We start from the raw sequence: 26781 nt of genomic DNA, 5'->3' as shown, positions 1-26781 counted from the left end.
ACATTTCGCCCATGTCTACTCGGGGCCCGAGCCGCCCGACGCTCTTGCCTCGCGACGCTGCGCGCGTCACGCCCGACGAACTCAACAGTAGCTAAATAAACTAGCAAATAAACAATCCGTGCCTGGTCCATGCCCACAATCCAGACGGAAACAACCGCTCTCCTCGATATTGGTGACTTTTATATTTTATTATTATTCTGTAAATAGCTGCTCTTGTTGATGGCTGCCACACTACTTTATTGCACTCAGGCTGCTCACAAGTCAACCGAGAGCTGAAACAAGAAACATGTCAATAAATGATAGGAGTTTAAAAAGTTTTTACTATATGGACGATGGAAATAACAAGATCCTCCATGAAATCGATCTTTAAAAAAGCGGCCAAGTGCGAGTCGGACTCGCCCATGAAGGGTTCCGTATTTAGGGGATTTATGACATATTAAAAAAAACTACTTACTAGATCTCGTTCAAACCAATTTTCGGTGGAAGATTGCATGGTAATGTACATCATATATTTTTTTTAGTTTTATCATTCTCTTATTTTAGAAGTTACAGACACATTTTACCACTTTGGAAGTGTCTCTCGCGCAAACTATTCAGTTTAGAAAAAAAATATATTAGAAACCTCAATATCATTTTTGAAGACCTATCCATAGATACCCCACACGTATGGGTTTGATGAAAAAAATTTTTTTGAGTTTCAGTTCTAAGTATGGGGAACCCCCCAAAAAAAATTTTTTTTTTCTATTTTTGTGTGAAAATCTTAATGCGGTTCACAGAATACATCTACTTACCAAGTTTCAACAGTATAGGTCTTATAGTTTCGGAAAAAAGTGGCTGTGACATACGGACGGACGGACAGACAGACAGACAGACAGACATGACGAATCTATAAGGGTTCCGTTTTTTGCCATTTGGCTACGGAACCCTAAAAAATCAGCATTAAAATACTCAATGTTACAAAATAAGTGTTACCTATTGTGGCGATCAGTCTGCCAGGTGCATCTGACCCGACATCTGGGGCTGCGGAGTGGGGGTGTGCGGCGGAGGCGGCGAAGCTGGATACAAACAATTTCAACATTATGAAAAAAAAAAAAACTTAAATCAGGATGGATCTTTATATAAGAGTTTTGACTAAATAAAGAACATAAAGGTGTTAAAATGTTACTAAACTAAGCTAAACTAAAATACAGGGTGGCCCATTTAGATCGGTCAGTATGGGAAAGTCTGAAACTATAAGACATACGAAGATCTGTTCTTAGGAACCATGTCATCGATTTTAATAACAAGAAAAACTGCATTCATACATTTAAAAAAGAACCTGTACTCAAAATAATAAAAAGGCGGTGGTCACAAACACTTGCTAAAATAAATTAAAGAATATGAAAACAATGTATTTTATTCATTTTAGACATCATGTTTCATAGTAAAATTTACTGCTTTAAGACCTACACAATCGATATCTAAATAAAAATAGTTTTAGTTTTATTTTTCAAAACGTCCGGGATCGATTCCCGAGCTGTGTACAGGTTTTCTTTTAAAGTATGAATGCAGTTTTTCATGTTATTAAAATCGATGACATGGTTCCTAAGAACAGATCTTCGTATAACACTGATTTAAACTTTCACGATTTTTACACATTATTAAATTATACAACGGGACTTAATCGCGTATCTAAGTTTTAAGATTTACCTCCGACGTTTCGAGGACGGCGTTGTCCCCGTGGTCTCGGAGAAGACTGGCTTAAGTTGACATCAGCATCGTCTAACCGCGCGAGTTTTTCGAACTACCCGCACTTGGTCTTGTTTATCCGCTTGAACGTTTTGCGCACTAGGGATTTCACTCTGTCGACACACAACACTAACGATATTCGATTTATCGACTGTCGATATTCGTTTACGCTTACATTTACTAATGACTGGATTCCATGTGGATGAGATCTTGAAACCCTCGTCCCGATTGAAATTACTATGTTTTTTTATTTCAATGGCTTCCCGTACTTTCCTGCTGTAGAAATGACGATCCGTGGACAGGATTTTAGGGTTATGCAGCTCAATCCAGTGGTTTGGTCCTGACTCCAGTAAATGCTCAGCCACGGCAGACTTGTTCACCTGACGATTTTTGACAGCTGCAATATGTTCCTTAACTCTTTCTGCTATTGTGCGCTTTGTCGGAGGTAAATCTTAAAACTTAGATACGCGATTAAGTCCCGTTGTATAATTTAATAAGATCTTCGTATGTCTTATAGTTTCAGACTTTCCCATACTGACCGATCTAAATGGGCCATCCTGTATATAGGTAAAGTTAGACCAAGATAAGTCTGCAACGATTTTGATTCACATGTCTGAAGCTCAAGCAACACATATTAAACAATAATTAAGCGAAGGAATACTTACATATCGACGCGATAGACTGTGGCGACATAGCAGACATCTTGCTCGTATCTTGCATAGAAACCTGCGTTCCTTGCGACGTCATATAACGATTCACCATAGGAACAAAGCTAAAAGATAAAGTGGACATTATTTTATCATAAAAACATATACATATCACTTAACCGTAGGGTCTTAGCTTCATATTACAAGGCGTAACACAGCCTGTATATAAGTAAGGGTCAGTCCATAACTGGGTTCATAAGGTTAGAAAACTACTGTACTGTACCTTAAGTCACAAACGCCGGGTGAATCAACAAAATTGCTGTTATTGGAGTTGTTGGTGTTGGTCGCGACGTTGTTGATGGTTCCGATGCTGTTGGCCGACACGTTGCTGTGGTTGTCGCGGTGCACGCGATTGTGATGTCTGCGTAAAAGAAAATAAAGCCCAAATTAAAGGTAATGCTCCTTCGTAGACACGACTCATTCGTAGCAATTTAGAAAGATATCTGACAATGTTTCATTTAAGCTATTACTCGTAGTTTACTTCAAAATAGTAATTTGGCATTTCAAATAATAAACAATTTTAGTCACATCAAATAATATGGGATTCTGGATGGGATAACCCCAATGTTTATTTTTTGCTTTTGGAAGATAACGGCAAAGAAGTGCCACGTAGAGTTAACTAATGATAATGAAGGCTGTATAAAAAAATGTATCAAGTATGCAGCACCAATTCTTTGTCATCTATGTGTCTTCTAATCGTGACGTTAATGAGACAAAGGACTGTCTCATTTCAAACATAGACAGAGATAATCATACTCTTTGTCTTACACTAGTACTAGCACCCAAAAGAAAAGGATGAGTGTAGGTAGTTTTTTTTGTTCTTATTTACTGATAAATTTGGTTTGACATACCGTATTAGATAGCTGTCCCGGACGAAGGTGCGGCCGCAGACGCTGCACTCGTAGCAGGAGCCGGCCGAGTGCGTGCGGATGTGCAGCGCGAACTGCGACTTGGACGTGAACGTCATCGAGCAGCGGTCGCAGTTCAGCGGCTTGTCCGCCACGTGGGACCATCTGCCAACATAACGGAACGGTCGATCGTCAAAAAATATGAGCGTAAAGATCGGTTTTCCTAGGATAGCGGTGCCGTCATATAGCGGCCGTCTCCATACTAAATAATACGGCTAAATATGGATGGATGTAATGGATATGACGGCACCGCTATCCTAGGAAACCAGAGCATTAAGGCTCATTTAGACGGCGCGCGAACTTGCATGCGATTTTAGTTACATTGAGGACTATTGAGGTTACATCCAACCGATCAAACACCGCAATGTAATGAAACTCTCTCGCGTTCTCGCACCGTAGGTATAAATGAGCCCTATATAAGGATACGGGATGGACCTTTTTTGAGAGAAACAATTTTATAAGTCCATCCATCGTGAGATCAGCGGGTAAACTTTTTAGCATAGCTCATTTTAGGACGCAGCTTAAATCAGCAAAGGTGCATGTTAGCATCGATTCTTAAATAGGTCAACTAATTTTTTTTGGCAGTAAAAAATGTTAAAAATTAATCTGGGATTATGATAAATTGATAATTACCTGTGTGCTGTTACGTAGCTCTTGACGGCGAATCGTTTCTGACAAATGTCACAGGCATAAGGCCGTTCCCCTAAAAACACAAAAAAACAAATGACCGACAATCGAGAAGTTACAATTCGGACAATCTACAATCTAATTAAAGCACACTAATGAAAACTGATTCAGAAAAGATGTAAAAAAAGCAAAAGTGAAAAGCAAAATGATGTTAGAAAGACGGCAAGATGCAATTAGACAATGATGCATTCTGAAATCAATGAAGCCAGGAAATTATAATAAATAATAATTAAAATGATGATGCAGCGAATGATAGGAGATATTATAACAAGTTGTCGGTGCCACATCATTGGGTCCAGCATGACAAAATGTACCTGTTATCGCAGTTTGCCGTCTTCGTAACTATGCGTGTATGCGCTCTGGTATCGCGGTAACGAATTAACACAAACTCATTTCTGTAACTGAATTCAGAATAAAATGGCAACTGGCCTCTATACAACAATACGTACGAAGCAAATGGTTTTTACTATTTCCGCAAATAATTTAGTACACGGCGCTAAAATACTTGTACAATAACCAGGTGATATTTTCTTAAATGCCCAGTTATCAACAATTTATATAAACAAATAATTTTAAAAGCTCGTGTGAATATGTTACCGAAACACGCGTTGTGTATTCTGAATGGTGTTTATAGCATTCTCTACCATTCTGTGATAAAAAAAACATGCCATTTATTGAACTCCAACACACAAAATAAACTCACTCTCAAGTTAGAAGGCATCAATCTGAACTAACCAAACAAAACTTTACAAAGGGCTGTCTGGGCTAGCGTTTCGAAAACGACATCTGGCGAGTAAAATCATGAACCCAATGGTAGAATTCCCAGCAGCCGGTAATTCATAAGTATTATAGGTATATTCAAATATTAAAAATTATTTACATTTTTTGCAACAATTATGGAAGAGTTCTGCTAACTGTTGGGGTCAGTGTTTATTTTATAAGGTCGCTTCTCTACATATCAAGTATTTACGATTACGACTGTATTTCACTATGAATCTCGAAAGCAGCCAGAATTTAATGCCGAATATCCCGATAGTGTGGCTAGTGTCGTTTTCTGCGTGAAGCGCTTATAAGTTATAACAGATATCGCACTTGTACGGTTTCTCACCCTTATGGATCGAAGTACGGCTTGCAAGTGAACGCGACTCCATGCACTACTGAGTATTTGCTCAACAGTTCCAGACACATTGCTTGCGGGCGTTGCGTAGCAAGATCATGCAAGAATTGAGCGAATGTCACGCCTAATAATGAAGAGAAGCGACTTGGGACCCAATTTTAGATACCATCAAAGACCTTTTAATAGATTTGACTAGTTTGGTGACATGAGATACTATGAATCTGTCGATCTCGAAGGCACCCAGAGCCGGGCCCCTAATCAAGTGACGTCATACCGGTGTGGATTCGCTTGTGAATGTTGAGCGTCGATTTCTGCGTGAAGCGCTTGTAACAGACATCGCACTCAAACGGCCTCTCGCCGGTGTGAGTCCGCATGTGTATCTCCAAGTACGGCTTGCAAGTGAACGCGGCCGGACACTCCATGCACTGATACGGCCGACCTTGCACTAACCATCATTCAATGTTAGCATAGACTAAGGAATGATAAGACGCACAAAGTGGAGTAATAAATAGTTGGCATGCTTTTGAAAGCCAAAACAGATGGCGCTGCACGCCGTCGTACGATATGCGGCAACTAGGTTGCAATGAGAATGAGCTAATTTTGACAATCCGGTTATCTTAAATAAAGACGGACAGCGCCATAGAGTTGAGCTGTAAAATCCGCCTACAATTTTTACTCCATTTTCGAGTCAGTGTCTTTGTGTGACGTCCGTGTCTTTGAACGGACCAATCACGGCACGGGACTCGCTCACCTCGTCCCCCGCACCCCAGTATTTTTGGCAGCATCGGTTTCATGAAATAATTGCTCTAAACTCCGTCTAGAGGATTCCTAGTCTATGCCTACAATATATATTGTACCTCCACTTTGTGCGTCTTATTACTCCTATAGCTATAATTTGATATTAGATTACCGGCCGAATATTGACACACCTTGACATGTTCAGGGTTAAGTATGTGGCACCGACAATACAAATTCATAATTTATAAGGTAAATAGAATGTGATGATTTAGATAATGATTCAATGAAGAGAAGCCAGAAAAATATCACGTTGTCTCAGTGGCGCGAATAGATCTAACATATAATTACTTTTACACCAGCAAGCAGGCGAGATGGAGCGGGTAATTTTGAAATATTGGCAAAAAACTATTTATATGTTTTATCGTCATCTTACTTGCCGGAATAAAAAAATATCCTTAAGACTAATTGTGCACTACCTTGCCAAGTAATTATTTTATTGGATATTACATTCCCAGCTATTGAAATACCTGGGACTAAAACATGTGGAAATAGAAGATTTGTTTAGAATCTTCAGTATGAATTGGCCCCCATAGTGCACAAGTATTCTTACTGAACGTAGTTCTTCTGCTATTTCTTTTATTTATGTTAAAGTACGATTCCTGTATTGTTATATGTATCACCAATTACTTTTGCACTACTAGACTGAACAACTAGACGCATAATATGAAAATCGTACTTAATCCCAAAAGTATAATATATCTACGTCCTAGCCTAGGTAATTTACAAATATTACAATTCGTGCCACCAAGATAACGGAATTAAATACATTGGAGCAAAATGTACAGTATATAACAAGTATGAAATAAAATAATGGTATAATGGAACCGAACATACCTGTGTGCGTTCGTTTATGTATGTTGAGTGTGGACTTTTGCGCGAATCTCTTGAGGCAAACATCGCATTGGTAAGGCCTTTCGCCTGTGTGCGTGCGATTATGGATCTCCAGGTACTGCTTGCAAGTGAAGGCGGCCGGGCATTGTAGGCACTGGAAAGGCCGGCCCTGTACTGTAAATTTAAAATTCAGTTAGTCATCATTTCGCGCGGAAGCCTACCATCCCCAAAACTAACCCACATCGTTCATTCATCCCTAAGTAGGTCTTGCTCCCGATACTAATTTTGTAAGGCGGGTACGGATGAAATCGCGATTTTTGTGTACAAAAGCAGTCCCGGGAGCAGGCCCAATTCCTACGCAAGTGTGTCAGTACCTGAGTGGGTCCGCTTGTGGATGTTGAGGCTGGACTTCTGCGTGAATCGCTTGAGGCAGATGTCGCACTGATAGGGCCGCTCGCCGGTGTGCGTGCGCGTGTGAATCTCCAGGTACTGCTTGCACGTGAAGGCGGCGGGACACGACAGGCACTGGAACGGTCTGCCCTGGACTGGTGCCCAACATAGATATTATAGCAGCGGCCAGGCGGCAAGGACGCTAGGCGCCCTCGCGCTACGGAGATCGCGGCGCCGGCGCGGACTGGTCGCCGCTCGCCGCTAACTCCGCTCCAAATCTTTACGAGCCGCGAGACACATTTATACGTATTCGATAACACACAAGCACGACAAATAAAATAAGAGAGATTTGGAGGAGAGGCAGAGTGTGAGTGGAGAGAGACATTGGGCGGGCGGAGGGCCAGTCCGGCCCGGCTGCCGGCTGTACCCACCTGTGTGCGTCCTCTTATGTATATTGAGGCTGGACTTCTGCGTGAAGCGCTTGAGACAGGCGTCGCACTGATAGGGCCGCTCGCCTGTGTGCGTGCGCAAGTGAATGTCCAGGTAGGGGCGGCGGGCGAAGGCCGCCGGGCAAAGCCCGCACGTGTAAGGGCGCCCTTGCACTGCGCCCAGTGCACACACAAAAGCGAGTAACGCACGTCGCCGACGCCAGGCCGAGGCCGCGCGAGCCGATCCCCGCCCAATCGATCACCGGCCGAATGGCAGCGGTGACTGTACCCCAATTTTGAACCCCTTTTGGACACGGTATAAATACCGACGCGCATGTGCGTCATTGCGGCGATTGCATTACCGCTTTTGTGAAAGAATTAATATTCATGAAGAAATGATGAAATACAAAAAATGATATCTCTAAAATCACCGATATGCATGTATAATGAGAGCGGATGACCGGCATTAATAAAACATGATAGGAGGAAATGAATGGTGAGTGCAGAAGAACGTAAAGCGCGCGGCGAGGAGGTTAACGATGCCGAGATGTTAGTCGAAAGCAACGAGTTCGGAAGCTTGAGTGGAAACGTAAAACAACGGGTTAGGCGGGCAACGGAAAAATAAGAACGAAGCATGATTCTAGATGCTGAATTTGGACATGGATGAACTCGTCTCTGATCGAGCTATCGCGTTAAGGTATATGTATGTGGGCTACTAACCCGTATGTATTTTTTCGTGCAAATTGAGCGCGCACTTCTGCGTGAAGGACTTGAGGCAGACGGTGCACTGGAACGGCCGCTCCCCTGCGCGACCGACGCGACGGGACGCGGGGGGACAGAGAAACAAAACAAAACCACGATGGACAAATAATACCGTGCGATAGTAGGTCGGCTCTTTACTATACTCTGCACTACCATGAGGGAATTATAAAGCACTTTATTTGTCCATCAGACATCTCTCTCTCCTACTTGTAACTTAACGAAAATCCTCACAACGTACACATGCTTTACTTAATACCGTTTGTGAATAGTTTTTGAGCGTGTGTTACCTAGTTGCGTTTTGAGGATTACGAAAAGACGTTTTTTAATTAACCCCGATTCTAACGAACAAAAATAATAGGTCAACTGGGCAGCCCTTAAAAACTATTCACAAAACGTGGGTGTCAAAGCCACAACAGCAAAGTCTGAGCTTTCGGAAGCCAATAATGGATTGTGGCTTAGAAACCGAATGCAAATAAAAATGTAATGTCAAGGGACCCACCAGTGTGTATACGCTTATGAGTGCCCAGGCTCGACTTCTGCGTGAACCTCTTGTCGCAAATGTCGCACTGATACGGGCGCACCTTGTTGATCAGCGATTGTATGTGCTCCTCTAGAAATACCAACAAAATTCAGCTACAACAACCGTCGGCGCACCAGAATAATAGTGCCTGATAACGTGAGCTAATAACAAATGCATTGTCTACTTAAGGATTTTAGGGCAAAATGCCTACCAGTATGTATTTTCCCATGTCGGCCCAGGCTGGACTTCTGAGTGAAGCGCATAAAACAGATGTGGCACTGGTACGGCCGCACTTTCTCTAACAGGGCTCGTCTGTGCTCCTCTATAAGGTATACGATTTTCGATATAGCAACGCTGTTCCCTCTCAAACAATTAATGAATACACCTAGCGCGTTAACAGTCAAGGTTTGCTCATTCACACACATTCAGGGGGAGGTAGGCTACGCGTTAGTAAAACCGGTCTGCCTCGAATAGCGACACGCACAAGTTGGCAGGAGGAATAAGGGACCCACCGGTATGAATTTTTCCGTGCCGGCCCAAACTCGATTTCTGCGTGAATCTGAGATAGCAGACGCCGCATTGGTAGGGCCGTTCCTTGGCCAGCAGCGCGCGTCTGTGTTCCTCTGAACGAAATCGTACAAGTGAGAATAGTGACTTTACGGACTAAGGGGCAAAGTTACTATGAGCTTGGGAGGGTTAAGGAGAAAAACCCACCCGTGTGTATTTTCTTGTGGCGGTTGAGGCTGGAGCTCTGCGTGAACCTGACGCCACAGAGCTCACACTTGTAGGGCCGCTCCTTCACCATCAAGGCGCGCATGTGCTCATCTAGAACCCCAACACACGCGCTCTACACATGTCGAGGACCACCAACGGCTGGACCCCATTTTATGAAGCCAAGTTACAATTGCTCAAGCCTAAACCGGCAACAGACCTCTCGCTGTTGGTTCACCGTTGCAGGTCTATGCCTGTAAACGAGTAACTTGTAGCTTTATAAAACGTGCCCCTGGCGTTGCGAGTCCTCCACCTCCCCCTGTTTGCCTCTCAATGCCTTCCTCACGCCCTGATTTATTTGTGTACTCAACACAACTCAAAAACTATTCACAATGTATGTTAAGCATATGTATTGTCAACTACTCCATGATGGAACTGTGTGTCGCACCAGTGTCGTTTTTATTTGGATCTATAACTATATAATCAGATAGCAATAGATAATTATCATAATTATTATGTAAATAGGTATACGTGTCTATCTAATAGCTCCATCCAGAGGCCGCGGTTCAAATTTACTGGAGAACTCGATTTTGTTTAATAGAGACTAGAGACTAAAGATCCTGATCTGTAACGTATACCTTGTACTACTTGGATATACACAATCTAATATAAAAGACAATAGATATAATTAAATCTCGGTCATATCTTTTGATCCCTTATTAATGAGAAAATTGAGTGAATGTCCTATCCAAAATGACTGGATCGAGCGCAAACCGTTTTATATTGTTCTGTCATTTTGAATTGGCCCTCATACAGTTTTAGCATTAGTAAAGGACATAAAATACCAATTACCTCGCGCAAACCTGACATACAAGCAATACAATACAAAAAAACTCAATAAACAGTATACTTATGCAAATTTTAAAATAATATCTGTAATAATCACAAAGAACGTCGCAATTCCAAAAACTTTAGCCAATATTTCAAAAATAAATAGTAAAAAGACAATACATATAAAATATTCATTACATCAGGGCGTCAAAACAGGACAATAAGCAAATGTACTATAGGACTTGGCCAATGCGAAAAGATGTATAAAAGAAAAACTAAAAAATATTTAATTTCAGTCGCGGAAACAGGAGGAGGTTTACTTGAATGAAAATATAAAAATTCAATAAGTGACTCATAGATATTTGTTTTGGAACAATCCCCTCATGGTACAATCAACAAGGGAGCTACTTTTCTCTCTACTAGGTATAATGTAACTTCCATATAAAGAGGTATTGCTCCCTAAAACCTCCCTCCAAAAACGTGTTTTTACAATCAACTGCGGTCTTTAGACTAATTAACCCCTACTCGATATAACTCTTGCCTCTCATACCAATAAATTCTCACATCGACTTGGGTATTTTTGGAAAAATAAATCAAGAAATAATATGGAAATTACATTAAAATTGGACATCGGTAAGATGGTACATGAATAACAATTTCTGTTATGTGTAAGCCATTCATGTAGCATTATCTCGTCAATCATTACAGCGACAAAGAACAGAGATAACAAGACAATTAGTATTTATTAAAATAAAATTATAGCAAATCTGTTCAATGTGAAGAAAAGCATGCTTAATTGTTCAATATTGTACTTTTTGCGATGCTACCACTATTTTAACGTAAGCACGCTAATGTTTATCGTCAACGACAAACTTTCGTCTCTTTCTAGCAAGAATGCTATGTCCACTACATTCTACACGCTGCCACCAAACAATAGGGTATTTTCCTACCAGTCAAATCAGCTTTTTTTTCAGAACTGTCAAAACGATTTGGTAATATGGAATTTATATGAAACATTACACGTAACATCACGGTCAACTCACCTACTTTTTATATTTCTATCCGATTTATTAAATAGAACTTGTGTTTAAAAATAACTGCTATTTATGTTTTTCTAGTAATTATCTGATGCTTTATTTCATGTATGGTGTGATATTATTTATTTTATATACAGTCAAATCTGTCAAAAAAAGAGCCGCGTGGTCAAGGCAATGATTTCAGCTCTCGACTCGTGTACTTAACGTTCGTCGCAAGGAACAAAACGATATTTAACATTAACAATGAAATTTTCCATTTTTAGGCTGCCAAGCGGAATTTTCGGGTACAACCGGAATTGTAAAAAAACGTTGTCGACGATAGAAACTAGCGTGCTGTGGCAGCACGGCATAAAGTACACACAGACACGTTCAAGTAGACGCTATTTTCACTCAAAAGCGTAACGCGAGCGGCGATACTGTCTACTTAAACACGCGTCGACTTACCGGTGTGGACGCGCTTGTGCGTGTTGAGGCTGGACTTCTGGGTGAAGCGTTTGAGGCACAAATCGCACTGGAAGGGCCTCTCGCCGGTGTGTGTACGCATGTGGACTTCCAAGTACGGTTTGCGGCAGAAAGCTGCGTCGCAAACCTATGCCGTTCAAACAGATATAATGGTTAGCATAATAAGTGGAGAAACATTAACCTATGAGAGAAGTCGGCTTGTTGGTACAACAATCTTAACCTTTTCGACGCCGTGTCAAACACAAAAACTGTCACTCAGACGCCACGTCATTGAAGTGTCAAAACTGAAGTTGAACTTTATGTATACGCACGTAGGTCGATGTTGCTCTGTGGTTTGTGACCGATTAATCGGTCTTTGGCGTTGAATCTACGGTGCGGATATATCGGTCATTGGCGTCCAAAAGGTTAAGAAAACAATACAATTTTAGTTCTAATAGGATGTGACCGATTAATCGGTCTTTGGCGTTGAACCTACGGTGCGGATATATCGGTCATTGGCGTCCAAAAGGTTAATAAAACAATACAATTTTAGTTCTAATAGGATTCCAATAAAAAAAACTTTGAAATTAAACTTATTGAGAAAATAATAATTACCGTGCACTGAAAAGGCTTGTTTCCGGAATGAAGCTTCATATGAACGTAATAAGATGAAGCGGACGAGAGTACCTTCCCGCAAACCTGTAAAAGGACAAGTTGATTTAATAAATATACGGTTCGAAGGACCAAAAACGTATGTTATTATTTGAGTAGGTATCACAGACAAGACATCCTCCAGACTGAGCATAGTAGCGCTACCCCCTCTGCCACAAATATACGGTAGTTTTACTCCATTTTCGAGTCAGTGTCTTTGTGTGACGTCCGTGTCTTTGAACGGACCAATCACGGCACGGGACTCGCTCTCCTCGTCCCCCGCACCCCAGTATTTTTGGCGGCATCGGTTTCATGAAATAATTGCTCTAAACTCCGTCTAGAGGATTCCTAGTCTATGGTAGGTATATTCCGTTTTCAAACAGGAACCTAGCATAACATAAAGGGGATGGGGAAAGATTGTTTTTTTTTTCAAATCCGCAGTATTAAAGGAAAGTAAAGTAATCCATAGTAAGTACCTACTTAAATTTTATTCATTCTTGTGTTATAGACAAGTCTTATAAAAACCAAGGCAGCTGCACAAAAAACAAGTAACCATTTAAAACAACATTTGATAGTATGTTTGTTTATTAAAAATAAATATAGGTTACTCAATACAGTTTTTTTCTCTCACCTTACAGGCTTGTGGTTTTGACCGTGGAGTTGTTTGGCCTCCGTTTGATACTTCCATTTTTGTTTGAACTGAACCCATATCGACGCCCAAGGCCTGTGAATAAGAGATTTTTTTATTTTCCTCATAGTTGATGTGAAAAGCAGTAGGTGTCTCACGGTATCAAAATTATTTCGTCTTGGGCGTTAACACTTGAATCCCTCATTACGCTCAGGATTCTACTTAGAATCCATCGTTTCATTCAGGATTCAATGTACGCCCTTGACGGAAATATATCATTTTGATCCCTTGTAACACAAACTACTATTTTTTTTATTCTCCCCCTGGTGAAGTGAGGGGAAATGACAGACCTACTCCAATGCGATTACAGCTATTCAAAAAAGGCTTGTTTAATTAAAAAAGGTATTGTTGATACTTTACCTGCGAGCATTGCCGACCATCCATATCCATTTCGACGCCTTCATCATCCATTCCTTTAAAGCTTAGCTGTAAATTCAAATATAATATAATTTTACAACAGATCATAATGGACTTAGATCAGGAGTCGACAGATTAAATATGGCTCGGGAGAGACCTACAATTGCAGCCCTTCAAGACATCCAAACAATAGAGTAATTGACTGTATACAAAAATAAATTATTTCACATCATGCATGAAATAAAGCATCATTTAATTACTAGAAAAACATAGATAGCAGTTATTTTTAAACACAAGTTCTATTTAATAAATCGGATAGAAATATAAAAGTAGGTGAGTTGACCGTAACGTCACTGTGTAGTTTCATATAATTGTAAATTCCATATTAGCAAATCGTTTTTGACAGTTCTAAAAGAGAAGCTGATTTGACTAGTAGGAAAATACCCTATTATCGCAGAGGATTTAGGCCGCGGACTGGACTTAAGCGGCGCGCGGCGCGGCGAGCGGCCAATCAAGGGCGTTCATACATTTGGCCTAGCGGCTAGCGCAATGTATTAATGGCCTTGCTTTTCCGTCCAGTCCACGGCCTTAGACGTTTCTAAAACTGATGATTTCTACTGTATCCGCCTTTCTTCAAAAAATTGCCGACCCCTAGAATAATCAGGTACTAACTAACCTACACTAATGAAAAGGTACTAACCTCACTAACCTCGTCATCCTGCTGTAAATCTTGCTGGTGTTGTTGGTCCATCAGATCCTGCTGATGTTGTACTTGCTGTTGTACTATGAGGCTGTCCTTGGAGTCTTCGGGATGGTGCTGGTTCATGTTGATGATGGAGTGCGAGTCGGAGCGGATGATCGTGGGCGGGCCGGAGTGGACGTGGGCGTGGGATGTGTAGAAGCTGGGGAACAAACTGAATTATGTTTATATTTCTTCATTCTAAGGGCCATTCACCAGAATATCGCCTACAAACGTTTCTTTTTTAATATTCCTTAAAATGATGTCGATTTCTTGTCAGTTATTCCATGGCCAGTAAAAACTAAGTAATAAACCAAAAAGGCTTCCTATCATTAGGTAATATCAGAATACTTGGGATTAGGTAGCGTAAATTTATGTGTCATTCTGTTCGGAAAGTGGTTCAAAGATATCATTAACATCCAAATATTCAACATCGTAAAATTTGATAAGAACAATTTATTATACTTATTATAGCCGTGACCGAAACATGGACGTCCTACAGAAGATATTATGGTGGTGAAGACTAACCTCATGGGCTCAGCCTTGATCTGCTGTTCGAACATGGATATAGTGGCGAGGAGGTCGCCGGGGGGCGGCACGGGCACGCCCACGCCCCGTGCCACGCCCCCGACGCCCACGCCCCAGTGTGCCGGGAAACTAATGGTGCCGTCGGTGCACCCCCATTCTTAATTGCTGCCGCCTGCGAAAAAAAATTACCGATGAATGCAAGATTTTTCAAAAACCCTATCCTTCTGTTTATTATAATGAATCCTTGCAACTCTGGGCGCACACGACCAGCGGGGCGACGAGCGGCAGATCAAGGCCATTCTATACATATTTGCCGCTCGCCGCTCCGCCAGTCGCGTGCGTCCAGTCCGCGGCCTTATGACATATTTTAATATTTGGTTCTGTTAGATACTTGTGAATGGATTTTATGTAAGATAATTTTTAGGTTCCTAAAATCATGTTAGATGTCAAATTTTGTTTTGTGAGACTTAGGGTAGACCAAGGTAGGTAAATGAGACCAAGAGAAATAATCTGTAATCTGTGGATATTTGAAATTTTATTGACATGAGTGCACCAATATTACAAAATGTTACTATTCTTACTCCGCAAAGCTAGTCATGGGCAATATTACCAATCTGATTGATCCGATTCAGCTTGGTCTACTACATTCTCTTTATCCGAAGGTCCTCTTTTTTTCTAAACAATTGTCAACAATGTCAACTTCCGGCAACTTAAACAAAACCAAAGTGTAAGTAAAGTGATTCCAACTAATTGTTTAAATGTCCAAGCCCACACATTAAAAATGTATCAAGCGTGTTTTAAGGACTTATTGGAATTATTATGAATGTGCCAACATAGTTACATAGGACCACAAAGTATTTATTGGCCTTACAGTGAATATTTAAAGTACTGTTAGTTATTTAATAGTGTATCCTTTGATTTAAATCGCAGGAATTTCCAAACACCAGAATACATTCTTAAAATTTATAATAAACCTAATTACAATAGACTGAAATAGATGTCATACATTAAAGAAAAACAGAAATCAAAATATTCAATAAAATAATTTGATTTGTTCCCAAAGTTGTCTAATTACAATAGGTTTATTCGTTTTATATCCTAGATATACCGGGTGTTTAATAACCTGCAAACCAATTCAATATTATTTCCAAATTAGTTATTGTTATTGCTGTATTTTGCGTCAGAAAAACAAGTTAACAACAAAGCTCTTAAACACTCCGGACTTCTAGAGACTCAATGCATTCTACTCAAATAATTACGTTATTATAAACAGAAAATAAAAATAAAAATGTAGACAAAACTATTTTATTAAATCAAAAATAAGAGTACAAAAAATTTTTTTTACAAAAATTTTACTTATAGGTAGGTAGGTACTTTTGAACCAATGATTAAAAAGATACATTTAATAAATTTTTATAACACTAATTACAGATTTTTTGATTGATTAAAGCATGCTTTGTATTAAAAGTAAATTATTTTATTAAATAGTACCTACGTAACATTTTAGTGTCATTTCATTAGTCTGATTAGAATACATTCTCCATATTCTATTAAAGTTAATAAACATCCCTTAGTCAAGTTACTAAGTAGAATATTATTAGTTACCTATTGTAAATAAATTGACAGGTATGAGATAATATAATAAAAAAAAACTAAAACTAGGTATTTTTTAAATGACAAAAACACAACATAAATTACAAAATTGTTAACATTGAGTAACAGGCATTAAGGTTACATTAACCGAACAGTTCATGCAGAAGGGCCAATGACCAGCAAAGTTAAAGCTCTAAATACCTACTGTCGCAACCTAGTCTAGACTTTGCAACGGGTATACATATACATTTACTAATAGGTATGTAGAACGGCAGTGTATAGATGTACATATAATGCAGTTCACAACGCGCGCTTATCTATTCCATATACATACAGCAGTAAGTTAGAAATGTTTATGTAACAGTAAACAAAAACATTTGCTGTAAAAGCAAGAGTATAAATTGTTTTAGGCAAAAATTAAATGGCGGAAGCTCACCGACCGTCTGTCTCCACCCAGCCTCCCCCCCGGCCATCAATAAAATGGCCAATTCGTTATTGAATTTTGTCCCTAACTTTCAGGCCGAAGCTGCGCGATGCCGCCGGTTGTTATGAGACTTGTTAATTTCATACCGCTACTACTCAATGTAAACAATACAAGTTTATAACGCAATAATCCCTACTATTTTATAGAAAGTTATGTCACATCGTAATTTAAAGTACACAAGATACATTCAAATGATCGTTAATCAGTAAACATAAACACCGCACACGAATAAAAGGTTCTTTATTGAAAACACATCGACCTTTCGTATAGCGAAGGGAATGAGCTACAAATTTATTATTATTCCTTTTTTATGCAAAATGGTCTGATTTGTGTCTATCTATAAATTTATTCATTATATATACGGCAAAAGTAAGATTCTACTCACATAAGTATAGAAACACCTATTTACAGTTGCGTGTATAGAAACACATAAATTACAGCACTAATTACACAATTTCGTTAAGATTGGCCATTCGAATTATGTTTTTCTTTAGACACCGATATAAAATGGCTGCTACCTCATTGTTCTGCGCGTTCGTTCGTGCGCATAGAAGCCGTGAACGCTTGGGGACGACTTCTCCGCCAATTAAAATTATGGCGCGAAATTTAAGGCGCCATTAAATTGATTTTAATGTCCATGTTATATGAACAAATTTATCCTTGCAAACCGGTAGCTCAACGTTACAGTTATGTAACAAAATAAGTAAACTGTAACGAAAATGATCAGAAACATTGGGAAATATAATTTGAGACTGTAATCAAGAACATCGGTCGCCGCAGTTTTATTTCCATTGAAAGTTAATGTTATCTGACGATATTGATGCGGCCCGCCATTTATATGCTGGTCCAGTTGTCTTGCCGAGTTTGTGTATATATGGCAAATAGAACAATAAAACCTTAATGTTTTATGATTGAATGAGCTTGATTGTTCCATTTTAAGATAGGCTTTTTCTTATAAGACTTTATTACGGGACCAACCACCTCTGCAATTTACCTAATTGCACTTAATGGGTGAGGTAGGTAGATGATTGTAAAACTTAACGATGGTGGTCGTGTTGGTACCTGCATATAAAGTGGGTAGTCATTAACCTCCTGAGTCCCAGACACAAATCAGTTGAAATCGAAATTTCAACCTTATTGCGTCCGAGTTTTATTTTTTTTCTCTCGGGAGGTTACGATGCCCTCTCCGGAAGACATCGTGGCCTACAGATGGTAGACCGAATATGGTTGATCAGTATGTTTTTTGCGGCATTTTCATCCCGATCAAACTCGCTGTGACACGTCGGACAAACTCCCCAGCGCAGTCGGTGATTCATGCCAATTTTCTGAAACGCTCCCGTTCTCTGGTTGCACGCCGAACACGCCTGTGACGTGTACGACTCATCCACGATTTCGACACGGATGTTGGATTTACTCCGCAATCTCTTTAGCAACGAGTCGTGTCGAAACTTGCGCCCCGAGAACGACGCCGTGTTCATAAACTTGCTCCCGGCGCCGTACAGCACCAGCACGTCGCTCACCCCTCCTCCGTCAAACACTTCCCTCACGATTCGTTCCTCGCACTTGGCGATGCGAATGTACTTGTCCAATCCGAGTCGCGTCAGTTTGGAGTGCGTCTCGTACGGTACTTGCATGGCTTCGAACCACTTCATGCGAAAGACGGTGTATTCGACCACGTGATCCGTATTTTTGGAAGAGACCGGAAAATTAAGTGATTCTCTATCCTTTTGCATCTCAGCCAGTATCGGAGCGATGAGTTTGTTGCGTACGCGATCTCTCTTCCATTCGAGCGTGTGAGAACGTACATATTTTCGCGTCACCCGTTTGAAGGAGTACCGCTTGGATTCGACGGTGGCCAGGGGCACGCGCGAGCCGGGGTCCACCGCTATAACTCTGTCGTACTCGACGCACCGCTTCTTCTTTTTATCCGTCATCTGTGGCTTGGCGCACCGATTCATCGAGAGACTCACGCTCACGCCGTCCGTCTGAAGACAACAGCCGAATTTAGCGGCCGGCACGTCCAACCACGGTGTCCATAGTTGACTAAGATGATCGGTAATTTTGTTCCACGTGCCGGGGACGGTATCGGGAGCGACTCGACGCAGTAGCTCGAACCATCCTGTCGATGTATACATCACGTGCTTGAGTCCGTGCGACGGCTGTGGAAATAGACGGAAACTGCGCGTCTCCATTCCCTGCTGTATGCGCATCCATTCGGGTATGGTTTTCCACCACCGCGAACCCTCCACGGTGTCCTTGTTGATGACGGTACACACGCGAGCAATCTCCCGGCTCGTATTGTCGTCGCCGTCGGGCAAAATCCTGTTATAGTAGGCTCGAAAGAGACGTTCGTCGTTGCGCTTCACTTTGAAGTAGCGAGCAAGTCTCGAATACGCGTGCATAGTTATGTTGGTGCGCAGTGTGGTCTCATACCGCTTGGCCAGTTCTTGCACGATAAACGAGCGCAGCTTACCATCGTAACGACGGTGATCGCCAAAGTACCTAGTGTATGATTCGGCGTACGGTCCTTTGCCCTTCATCGCGTAAACGAAATTCAACACATCCGGTACATCAGGTAGAACGGGGGCAGTCTTCATGTAGAGATTGTAAAATATGCCCAGTTGGACGTAGATGCGCGACAGGTCACGCACGTCCCGTCTGATCTCTTCGAGCAGTCTGGATCGGCGTTGAGGCGAGAGAAGAGGACACAACGCGGAGCACAGACCGCGTTTGACGACGTAGATATCCAGGGTTTGCGCTGCGCCATCACTCAATTTACGTTTTCGAATCGGAGGCAGGTAGTTGGTACACTTCGCAGAGCTTCTGCGATGGTGGTCTGTACCACCGCACGACTTGCACTGTTTCTCCATTACTGACGAGCCAGAGTCGTCCGTCATGCTTATATAGGTGTACGTACGGACTGGGCCCGGCATGTACTAAATAACATAAAACTGACTGACTGCAATTCCAATGCAATTCCTACAAACTTCAATGATTATAAGATTTTTAATTTTAAAATTGACGCTTAAAACTGACTGACTGCAATTCCAATGCAATTCCTACAAACTTCAATGATTATAAGATTTTTAATTTTAAAATTGACGCTTACCGAGTTAACTATACAATCTATTTTCCAACGCCAATACTTTTTGCACAGTGCAAAATGTATAATGTTAAAGGGATCTATTCACGCTCAACCATATTATTTCACTTTGTGGTCGGCTACAGACTGTAGAGCCCCCTCCACACTCGTGCGCGAATCGCGGGGGGAAGCCGCGAACTCGAGTCTAGCGTCATTTGGTCTAGCGTCGTTTTCGCAGATCTGTAAAATCGACTCCAGACTCGCGTTCACGGCTTCGCGCCGCGATTCCCACGAGTGTGGAGGGGACTTCATACACATTTTATATATAGATGATACATAGATACATTTGTGTTCATCCACGACATATAGCCCTCGCGATGGGAGCAGCAGGCAGCCGTGCGTACGGAATGGCGCGCTGCACTAAATGCCAAGATAACCGATTTTGAATCTCTTGAGCTAGATGCCAAGCGTGATAAAATAAAAGCCAGACCACCTGCGGCAATACCCTATAATTATGTCAGCGGTGTGCTCACATGCCCGCAATGTTCGCGAACATTTACTAAAAAGATCGGCTACATCAGCCACTTGCGAGCACACCAGCGACAGCAACGGAGTTGACAGCAGTTAAGCCCCCTCCACACTCGTGTGCGAATCGCGGCGCGATGATGCCGCGAACGCAAGTGTGGAGTCGATTTTCACGGACAGCGAAATCGACTCCACACTCGCGTTCGCGGCTTCGCCCGCGATTCACGCACATAGTCTGGAGGGGGCTTTACAGCGGCCACGGCGACGGCCGAAGTCGGCCGTGGAGTTATTATTATTATTATACTTGGTCAACCAGATCTTGACAGTAGCAAAAAGGCGGCAAATTTTAAAAATGTAGGCGCGAAGGGATATCGTCCCATAGAAAATTTGAATTTCGCGCCTTTTTTTACTGACAAGATTTGGTTGACCATCTATACTGGTCATTAAATCGGACAGTGAATGGTTTTCCGGAATATGTTGCCAAATAATTAATTTTCATACTGGTAATACTATTTTGACACTGACGTTACGGAGTTCTATATTGTTTATGACTCCTTCAAATTCTTTTTTAGGAAATTGTGATCATGGCGGTACGTGTTTTGTTAATAATCAGTGAATTTATCCATTTTAATCTGTGAAAATATTAGCAATTGAGGAATTAGTTACTGTTTAAGTGGTTTTATATTCATCCTTGTGCCTTAGTAATGCTATATTTTTAGTCTTATCGTTCGTTGTGAGGCTTAACCTTAAATCTTGAGCTGATCAAGTCAACATAGAAAACAAGAAATTATATGTGAGAAGATGCCTCTTTTGAATTGAATATGTATTTTTCAGCGTGTACCACCGCCCGCGTTGAACAAAGGCAAAAAGGAGAAGAAGGAAAAGAAGCCTCCTAAAGACAATTCCAAAAATGTTATGCGAAACCTTCATATCAGGAAACTGTGCCTGAACATCTGTGTGGGAGAGTCCGGAGATAGGCTTACCCGTGCCGCGAAGGTTAGTATTCAATTTATTTAACATAAAAAACAATAAGATTAAAGCCGGTGTATTGTGTACTCGTCGACATGTTTAAGGTTATGTGTGAAGCAAGTGGTAGACAGCATGAATTGTTCAAGTCTCACAATTCATTTGTGTTGCTTTGTAAATTCATGCAACAGTATTATTTCTTATTTGCAACTTCTGAGCACTATTGCTTTACTGTTAAGAATACTAAAAGAAATTACAAAACACTTGTATCATATATGTATGTCTTTTCTCAAAATTTGTATTGTTTGTATCTTTTTTATGTTTTTGAAGCATAAAATGTGTTTATTATGTATCTGAGTAATTGCTGTAATTTTGAATTCAATCTAGGCAAAGTGGCATTAGTTTTAACAGCCATTTACAAATTGTTGATGTATTGATTGCTCTTGCTGAGTTTTAAGTGTCAAATTTAAGTTAAAAATTATTTATAGTACCACTATTTTTATAATAAACCGTGGAAGGATATTTATGAGTTGTTGTTGATTTCCAGGTGTTGGAGCAGTTGACTGGCCAGCAGCCCGTGTTCTCCAAGGCTCGCTACACTGTTCGATCCTTCGGTATCAGGCGTAATGAAAAGATCGCTGTCCACTGCACCGTCCGAGGTGCCAAGGCCGAGGAAATCCTTGAAAGAGGTCTCAAAGTGAGTAGTGAATGCTGTGGTTATGGTGAATTATGGGCTTTGAAACGCAATTGAGTGCTATGCAAGCTAAAGTGTCATTCTATGGAACTTGCTAACTATGTAATCAATCTGCTATATTTAAATTGTCTCTGAATGATGAATTTACTAGGGACTTTTGTTTACATAGTTAGCAATTCTATGGAATGACACTTTAGTGTTTTCTATGTAGTGTTAATTGTATATCCATTAAATTTGGGGCCATTTATTACATAAGGCTACTAATTTGATTCCCTTTATGAGTGCAAAAGGTTATTTATGTGATCTCTGAACAGTTTATAGTAATTATTTTTACTCTATATATCAACTGATTACACATACTGTCTTATCTATGGAAGTTTCTGACATCCACTTTACTTACTTTTGATTGACTAGATTGAGAATATCATTGTCAATTAATAATTGTTCATAATCACAAAAATTTATTGGATTACAAAGTCATTCCATCAATATTATATTTCATTATTATAGAGTTCATTGTATACAAGATTATTCTGTAATTATTTAGCATGAATTTTATTGTTAAAGTCTCACAAACTATTTGTGTTGCTTTGTAAATTCATGCAATAGCATTATTTCTAATTTGCAACTTCCAAACACTGAATTTTTACTGCTTGGAATACTAGAAGAAATGACATCCATTGTCCTAGTAATATTTTTAGGGTTCCGTAGCCAAATGGCAAAAAAACGGAACCCTTATAGATTCGTCATGTCTATCTGTCTGTTTGTTTGTCTGTCTGTCTGTTTGTCCGTCCGCATGTCACAGCCACTTTTCTCCGAAACTATAAGAACTATACTGTTGAAACTTGGTAAGTAGATGTATTCTGTGAACCGCATTAAGATTTTCACACAAAAATAGAAAAAAAAAATTAAGGGTTCCCCATACTTAGAACTGAAATTCAAAAATTTTTTTTCATCAAACTCATATGTGTGGGGTATCTAGGGATAGGTCTTCAAAATTGATATTGAGGTTTCTAATATCATTTTTTTCTAAACTGAATAGTTTGCGCGAGAGACACTTCCAAAGTGGTAAAATGTGTCCCCCCCCCCCTGTAACTTCTAAAATAAGAGAATGTAAAACTAAAAAAAATATATGATGTACATTACCATGCAAACTTCCACCGAAAATTGGTTTGAACGAGATCTAGTAAGTAGTTTTTTTTAATACGTCATAAATCGCCTAAATACGGAACCCTTCATGGGCGAGTCCGACTCACCCTTGGCCGCTTTTTTTAAGTAAAGAACAAAGCAAGCAAGGTAAATTTTTAAACTTGTCTATTTTTGGTCATGTTAAATGATCTGAGGCTGGCTGGCATCATTATTGATCCCATACCCTCTGGTCCTATCCCTAGTACTAATTACTTCAGTGTAATATACACCATTTTCGATTGAAACACAGTTGCATTTCTTTTATTTTAATATTCTTTCAAATTCAACTGGCATGTATTGCCCTAAAAAGGATGAAATTTTAGTTTTGAAGTGAAAACTTCTTTAGCGGCGCTGGATGGCGCTTAGCACTTTTTGAGGTGGGGAAAAAATGATAAACTCGAGACAGCGTAAGGCGATCACGTGACCTTAAGCCCCGTAAGGTGGCCACTAATAATTTAAATGGCATTTAAATCAATAAAGAAAAACTCAATGTTATTTGACATTTATGTTGCGGACTCTTTTTTAATACTCTTTACCTGTGTTCAAATAATTTGACGTTGTCATGGCAGTATGTAAATAAACATGTCAATGAAAAAGTGTGATCTTATTTGAGAATGATAATAATATATAATAAATAAATAGAATACCTCCGCTAAACGTATGTATCGTGTTACCGGGCGTCGGTAACATAGTGAGGTGAGTTTTCACTTCTATCGGCACTCCTGGAGTGCAACCGTTGTTGCTTGTTTACTTACTTTCTATTAGTATTTAATAGTGTTTTATTGAGGTTGTGCAATAATGAGAATTTGTATTGTATTGTAGTATTTCATGCCTATTCTTACTTTTCATTGCAGGTAAGAGAGTACGAGTTGCGTCGTGACAATTTCTCCGCCACCGGCAACTTCGGTTTCGGTATCCAGGAACACATTGATCTGGGTATCAAGTATGACCCCTCCATCGGTATCTACGGTCTTGACTTCTACGTTGTCCTAGGGCGACCTGGTAAGTTCAATGCATTTACGTATAAGAGCTCTTTCTCACTGACGTCCAGTTTTTTGACTGTTTTGCCATTTGTTAAAAGTAACTGCAGGCCTTGAGCGTGAGGGGCGCGACTGTATCTCGCCCGGTAAGTTCACTGCATTTACGTATAAGAGCTCTTTCTCACTGATGTCCAGTTTTTTGACTAACTGTTTTGCCATTTGTTAAAAGTAACTGTAGGCGTTGAGGGTGAGGGGCGTGACTGTCTCTCGCCCGCGAGATAAACTCCCCGTCTTTTTCTAACTGTATTAATTAAAGAGGGACAGGTACATCTCGCAGGCGAGATACTATCGCCTCAATCATGTGCTAGCCCGGCTGGTATGACTAGCCTTAGCCAGTCCTATCCCTATTTATTGGCATATCAAGTAAACCCTTGCTAAAATGTAATGGTAGAGGATTAGCATGCACATTTGTTCAAAAGTGTAGAATTCATCAAACCTTCACTTTGTAAAGTATGTGCTATATGATAACTTTATACAAAGAGATCTACTGCAATGTTAAGTATTTCTCTCTGTAATAAAGGTACATTATTTTCTTTAAATATATGAAAGGCTATTAACCCTTTGACCAAAAAGATGTCAACTGACGCGCCTGGCTACAGCGCAATATCAACCTTCGTGCATTCCGACAAGGTTCACATAGATAGCATTAATCTGTACACGTAGTCATGGATGTGGTAGTCTCTAATGAACATTTATTTATTTGATCTTTATTGCACAAAAGAAAATACAATACAAACGGACAAACTGAATGCTACAAGGCCTTCTCTACCAGCCAACATTCAGATGGTATTTGGGCCAATCAACTATTTCTTGTTGTTATTCTGTCCCATCAGCGAGGAGACAATAGTAGCATAGATTGTTAGAAGAATTGCTGTACCATGTTCTACTAACATGCTCAGTAGATGTCCCATTATGGAAAGGTCTTATAACTACCATAAAATGCAAGTTTGGTTCATTTAAATACGAAAAACCTAGAATTTTAAGAGTGACTCAGGAGACCGTAATCATAGCAACGTGTGACAAGAAAAAGTTGATTAACCCATTTGTACACTTAGTGTAAGGCCTGAGTGGACGCTCGAAGCGGAGCGTTCGGCGGGGCGTGCAGCGTGGCGTCGGGCTCACAAGTTATTTGAGCAGCGTGCACTAAGGCCGCTACTATACGTTTGCATTTGTTTAACATGCACTCCGCACGCCCCGCCCCGCTGCACGCCCAACTCGAGCGTCCACTTAGGCCTTACACTAAGAGTGACTCAGGAGACCGTAACCATAGCAACGTGTGACAAGAAAAAGTTGATTAACCCATTTGTACACTTACCCTGTATTAAAAATGGACTAATTTCTTGTTTGCAGGTTTCAACGTGGCGCACAGGAGACGCAAGACTGGCAAGGTGGGCTTCCCCCACCGCCTCACGAAAGAGGATGCCATGAAGTGGTTCCAGCAGAAATATGATGGTATCATCCTTAACAGTAAGAAGCAGTGAGCTAAGAGTAAATGACCTGAAAAATAGTACTGTCTTTATCTTTGTACGTTCCTCACACACTCATCGCGTCTAAAACTTTGCCGACAGAGACGGCGAATGAATTATTTTGCTGGCTTGATTTTTTAAAAGTTGTTGTGGCATGAACAAAAAACTGCAATATATAAGTAACTATAAGATGAAATAAGTTTGTAATGATGCTCTTTTACCGTTTGCATATGATTGTTGCGTTCTTGAATGTTCGTTTTTTTAGCATTAGAAAAAAGGTAAACACCCTTATCGTGTCCTTTTATTGAAAAATAAGTCACGGCAAATATATAACAATTATGAATCGTATGTATACGATTATTTATATTCTTTTGCTTTCATAAGTTATTGATTTTTAAAAAGCGTTTTTCAATTAGGTAAAAGACACGTCAAGATCGCGTAGTCTTTTTCTAATGCTAAAAAAAACCGAACTATTTTAACTGATGAAAATGATTGAGCTGTCCGGCGTTAGGATAGATATAATAATTTCTACAGCGATAGCGCCATCTACACTAGCTGTCAAATTCGAAGCACAAATTTTTCTTAAACTTAACACATCTAATACAATCAATGAATCTGATTATATTAACTTATTCTTACTTTTAATTCAGTTTTGGTACTGAAAACACTATGACCTCACTTCTTGTCATAGCCAAAAATGTCATGAACACGCGCGGTATTTGGTAAAAAGCTATTAAATTTAAACCTCATTTGTAAGTATGATACCGTGATTACTAGTAGTTATGTACGACGCCATAACTAAGGGTACTGCTATAGGATAGGCATGACAACTGGAGACTCCTTTAGGGATTCTCAACACTTTCACCTGTCCCCATACAAAATGA

The 26781-nt window shown here is 40.3% G+C and overlaps 2 protein-coding genes across 22 annotated transcripts; one reads left to right on the top strand and one right to left on the bottom strand.

The window, feature by feature from the left end:
* Positions 1-31: 31 nt before the first annotated feature.
* LOC134654055 (zinc finger protein ZFP2-like) lies at positions 32-17494 on the bottom strand. Of its 21 annotated transcripts, none has more exons than XM_063509450.1 (22): positions 17322-17494; positions 14860-15031; positions 14293-14506; positions 13596-13661; positions 13179-13271; positions 12512-12595; positions 11900-12044; positions 9591-9701; positions 9389-9499; positions 9088-9198; positions 8856-8966; positions 8315-8398; positions 7598-7768; positions 7151-7321; positions 6780-6950; positions 5422-5592; positions 3977-4046; positions 3287-3448; positions 2659-2796; positions 2394-2500; positions 973-1055; positions 32-272 (listed from the first exon to the last, which is right to left on the bottom strand). In XM_063509450.1, exons 2-21 carry the CDS (start codon positions 14892-14894, stop codon positions 985-987), a joined length of 2397 nt encoding a protein of 798 aa, XP_063365520.1. In that variant the 5' UTR covers positions 14895-15031; positions 17322-17494; the 3' UTR covers positions 32-272; positions 973-984. The 21 variants fall into 21 exon arrangements, with proteins under 21 accessions (XP_063365520.1, XP_063365521.1, XP_063365523.1 ...); XM_063509451.1 differs by having other exon boundaries at positions 14302-14506; XM_063509453.1 differs by having other exon boundaries at positions 7598-7681; positions 17322-17493.
* Positions 17495-20992: 3498 nt separating this feature from the next.
* LOC134654058 (large ribosomal subunit protein uL5) lies at positions 20993-25938 on the top strand. Its single transcript, XM_063509472.1, has 5 exons — positions 20993-21133; positions 21378-21539; positions 22057-22206; positions 24246-24393; positions 25782-25938. The coding sequence occupies exons 1-5, from the start codon at positions 21128-21130 to the stop codon at positions 25910-25912; spliced, it is 597 nt and encodes a 198-aa protein (XP_063365542.1). The 5' UTR covers positions 20993-21127; the 3' UTR covers positions 25913-25938.
* Positions 25939-26781: the final 843 nt, after the last annotated feature.

The sequence above is a fragment of the Cydia amplana genome, chromosome 14, assembly GCF_948474715.1.
Source record: "Cydia amplana chromosome 14, ilCydAmpl1.1, whole genome shotgun sequence".
Taxonomy (NCBI): domain Eukaryota; kingdom Metazoa; phylum Arthropoda; class Insecta; order Lepidoptera; family Tortricidae; genus Cydia; species Cydia amplana.
The sequence above is the reverse complement of the archived record's forward strand: the minus strand, read 5'-3'. Positions and strand labels throughout refer to the sequence as shown.

Bases quoted from the DNA above. Each gene is read 5' to 3' on its own strand.
- LOC134654058 (XM_063509472.1), top strand. The intron at 21,540-22,056 runs GTTAGTATTCAA...GTTGATTTCCAG, and splicing joins GGCTTACCCGTGCCGCGAAG to GTGTTGGAGCAGTTGACTGG. The intron at 22,207-24,245 runs GTGAGTAGTGAA...TTTTCATTGCAG, and splicing joins TCCTTGAAAGAGGTCTCAAA to GTAAGAGAGTACGAGTTGCG.
- LOC134654055 (XM_063509450.1), bottom strand. From the start codon at position 14,894: ATGTTCGAACAGCAGATCAAGGCTGAGCCCATGAG. The intron at 14,507-14,859 runs GTTAGTCTTCAC...AACATAATTCAG, and splicing joins ATCAAGGCTGAGCCCATGAG to TTTGTTCCCCAGCTTCTACA. The intron at 9,500-9,590 runs GTGGGTTTTTCT...GATTTCGTTCAG, and splicing joins CCACAAGAAAATACACACGG to AGGAACACAGACGCGCGCTG.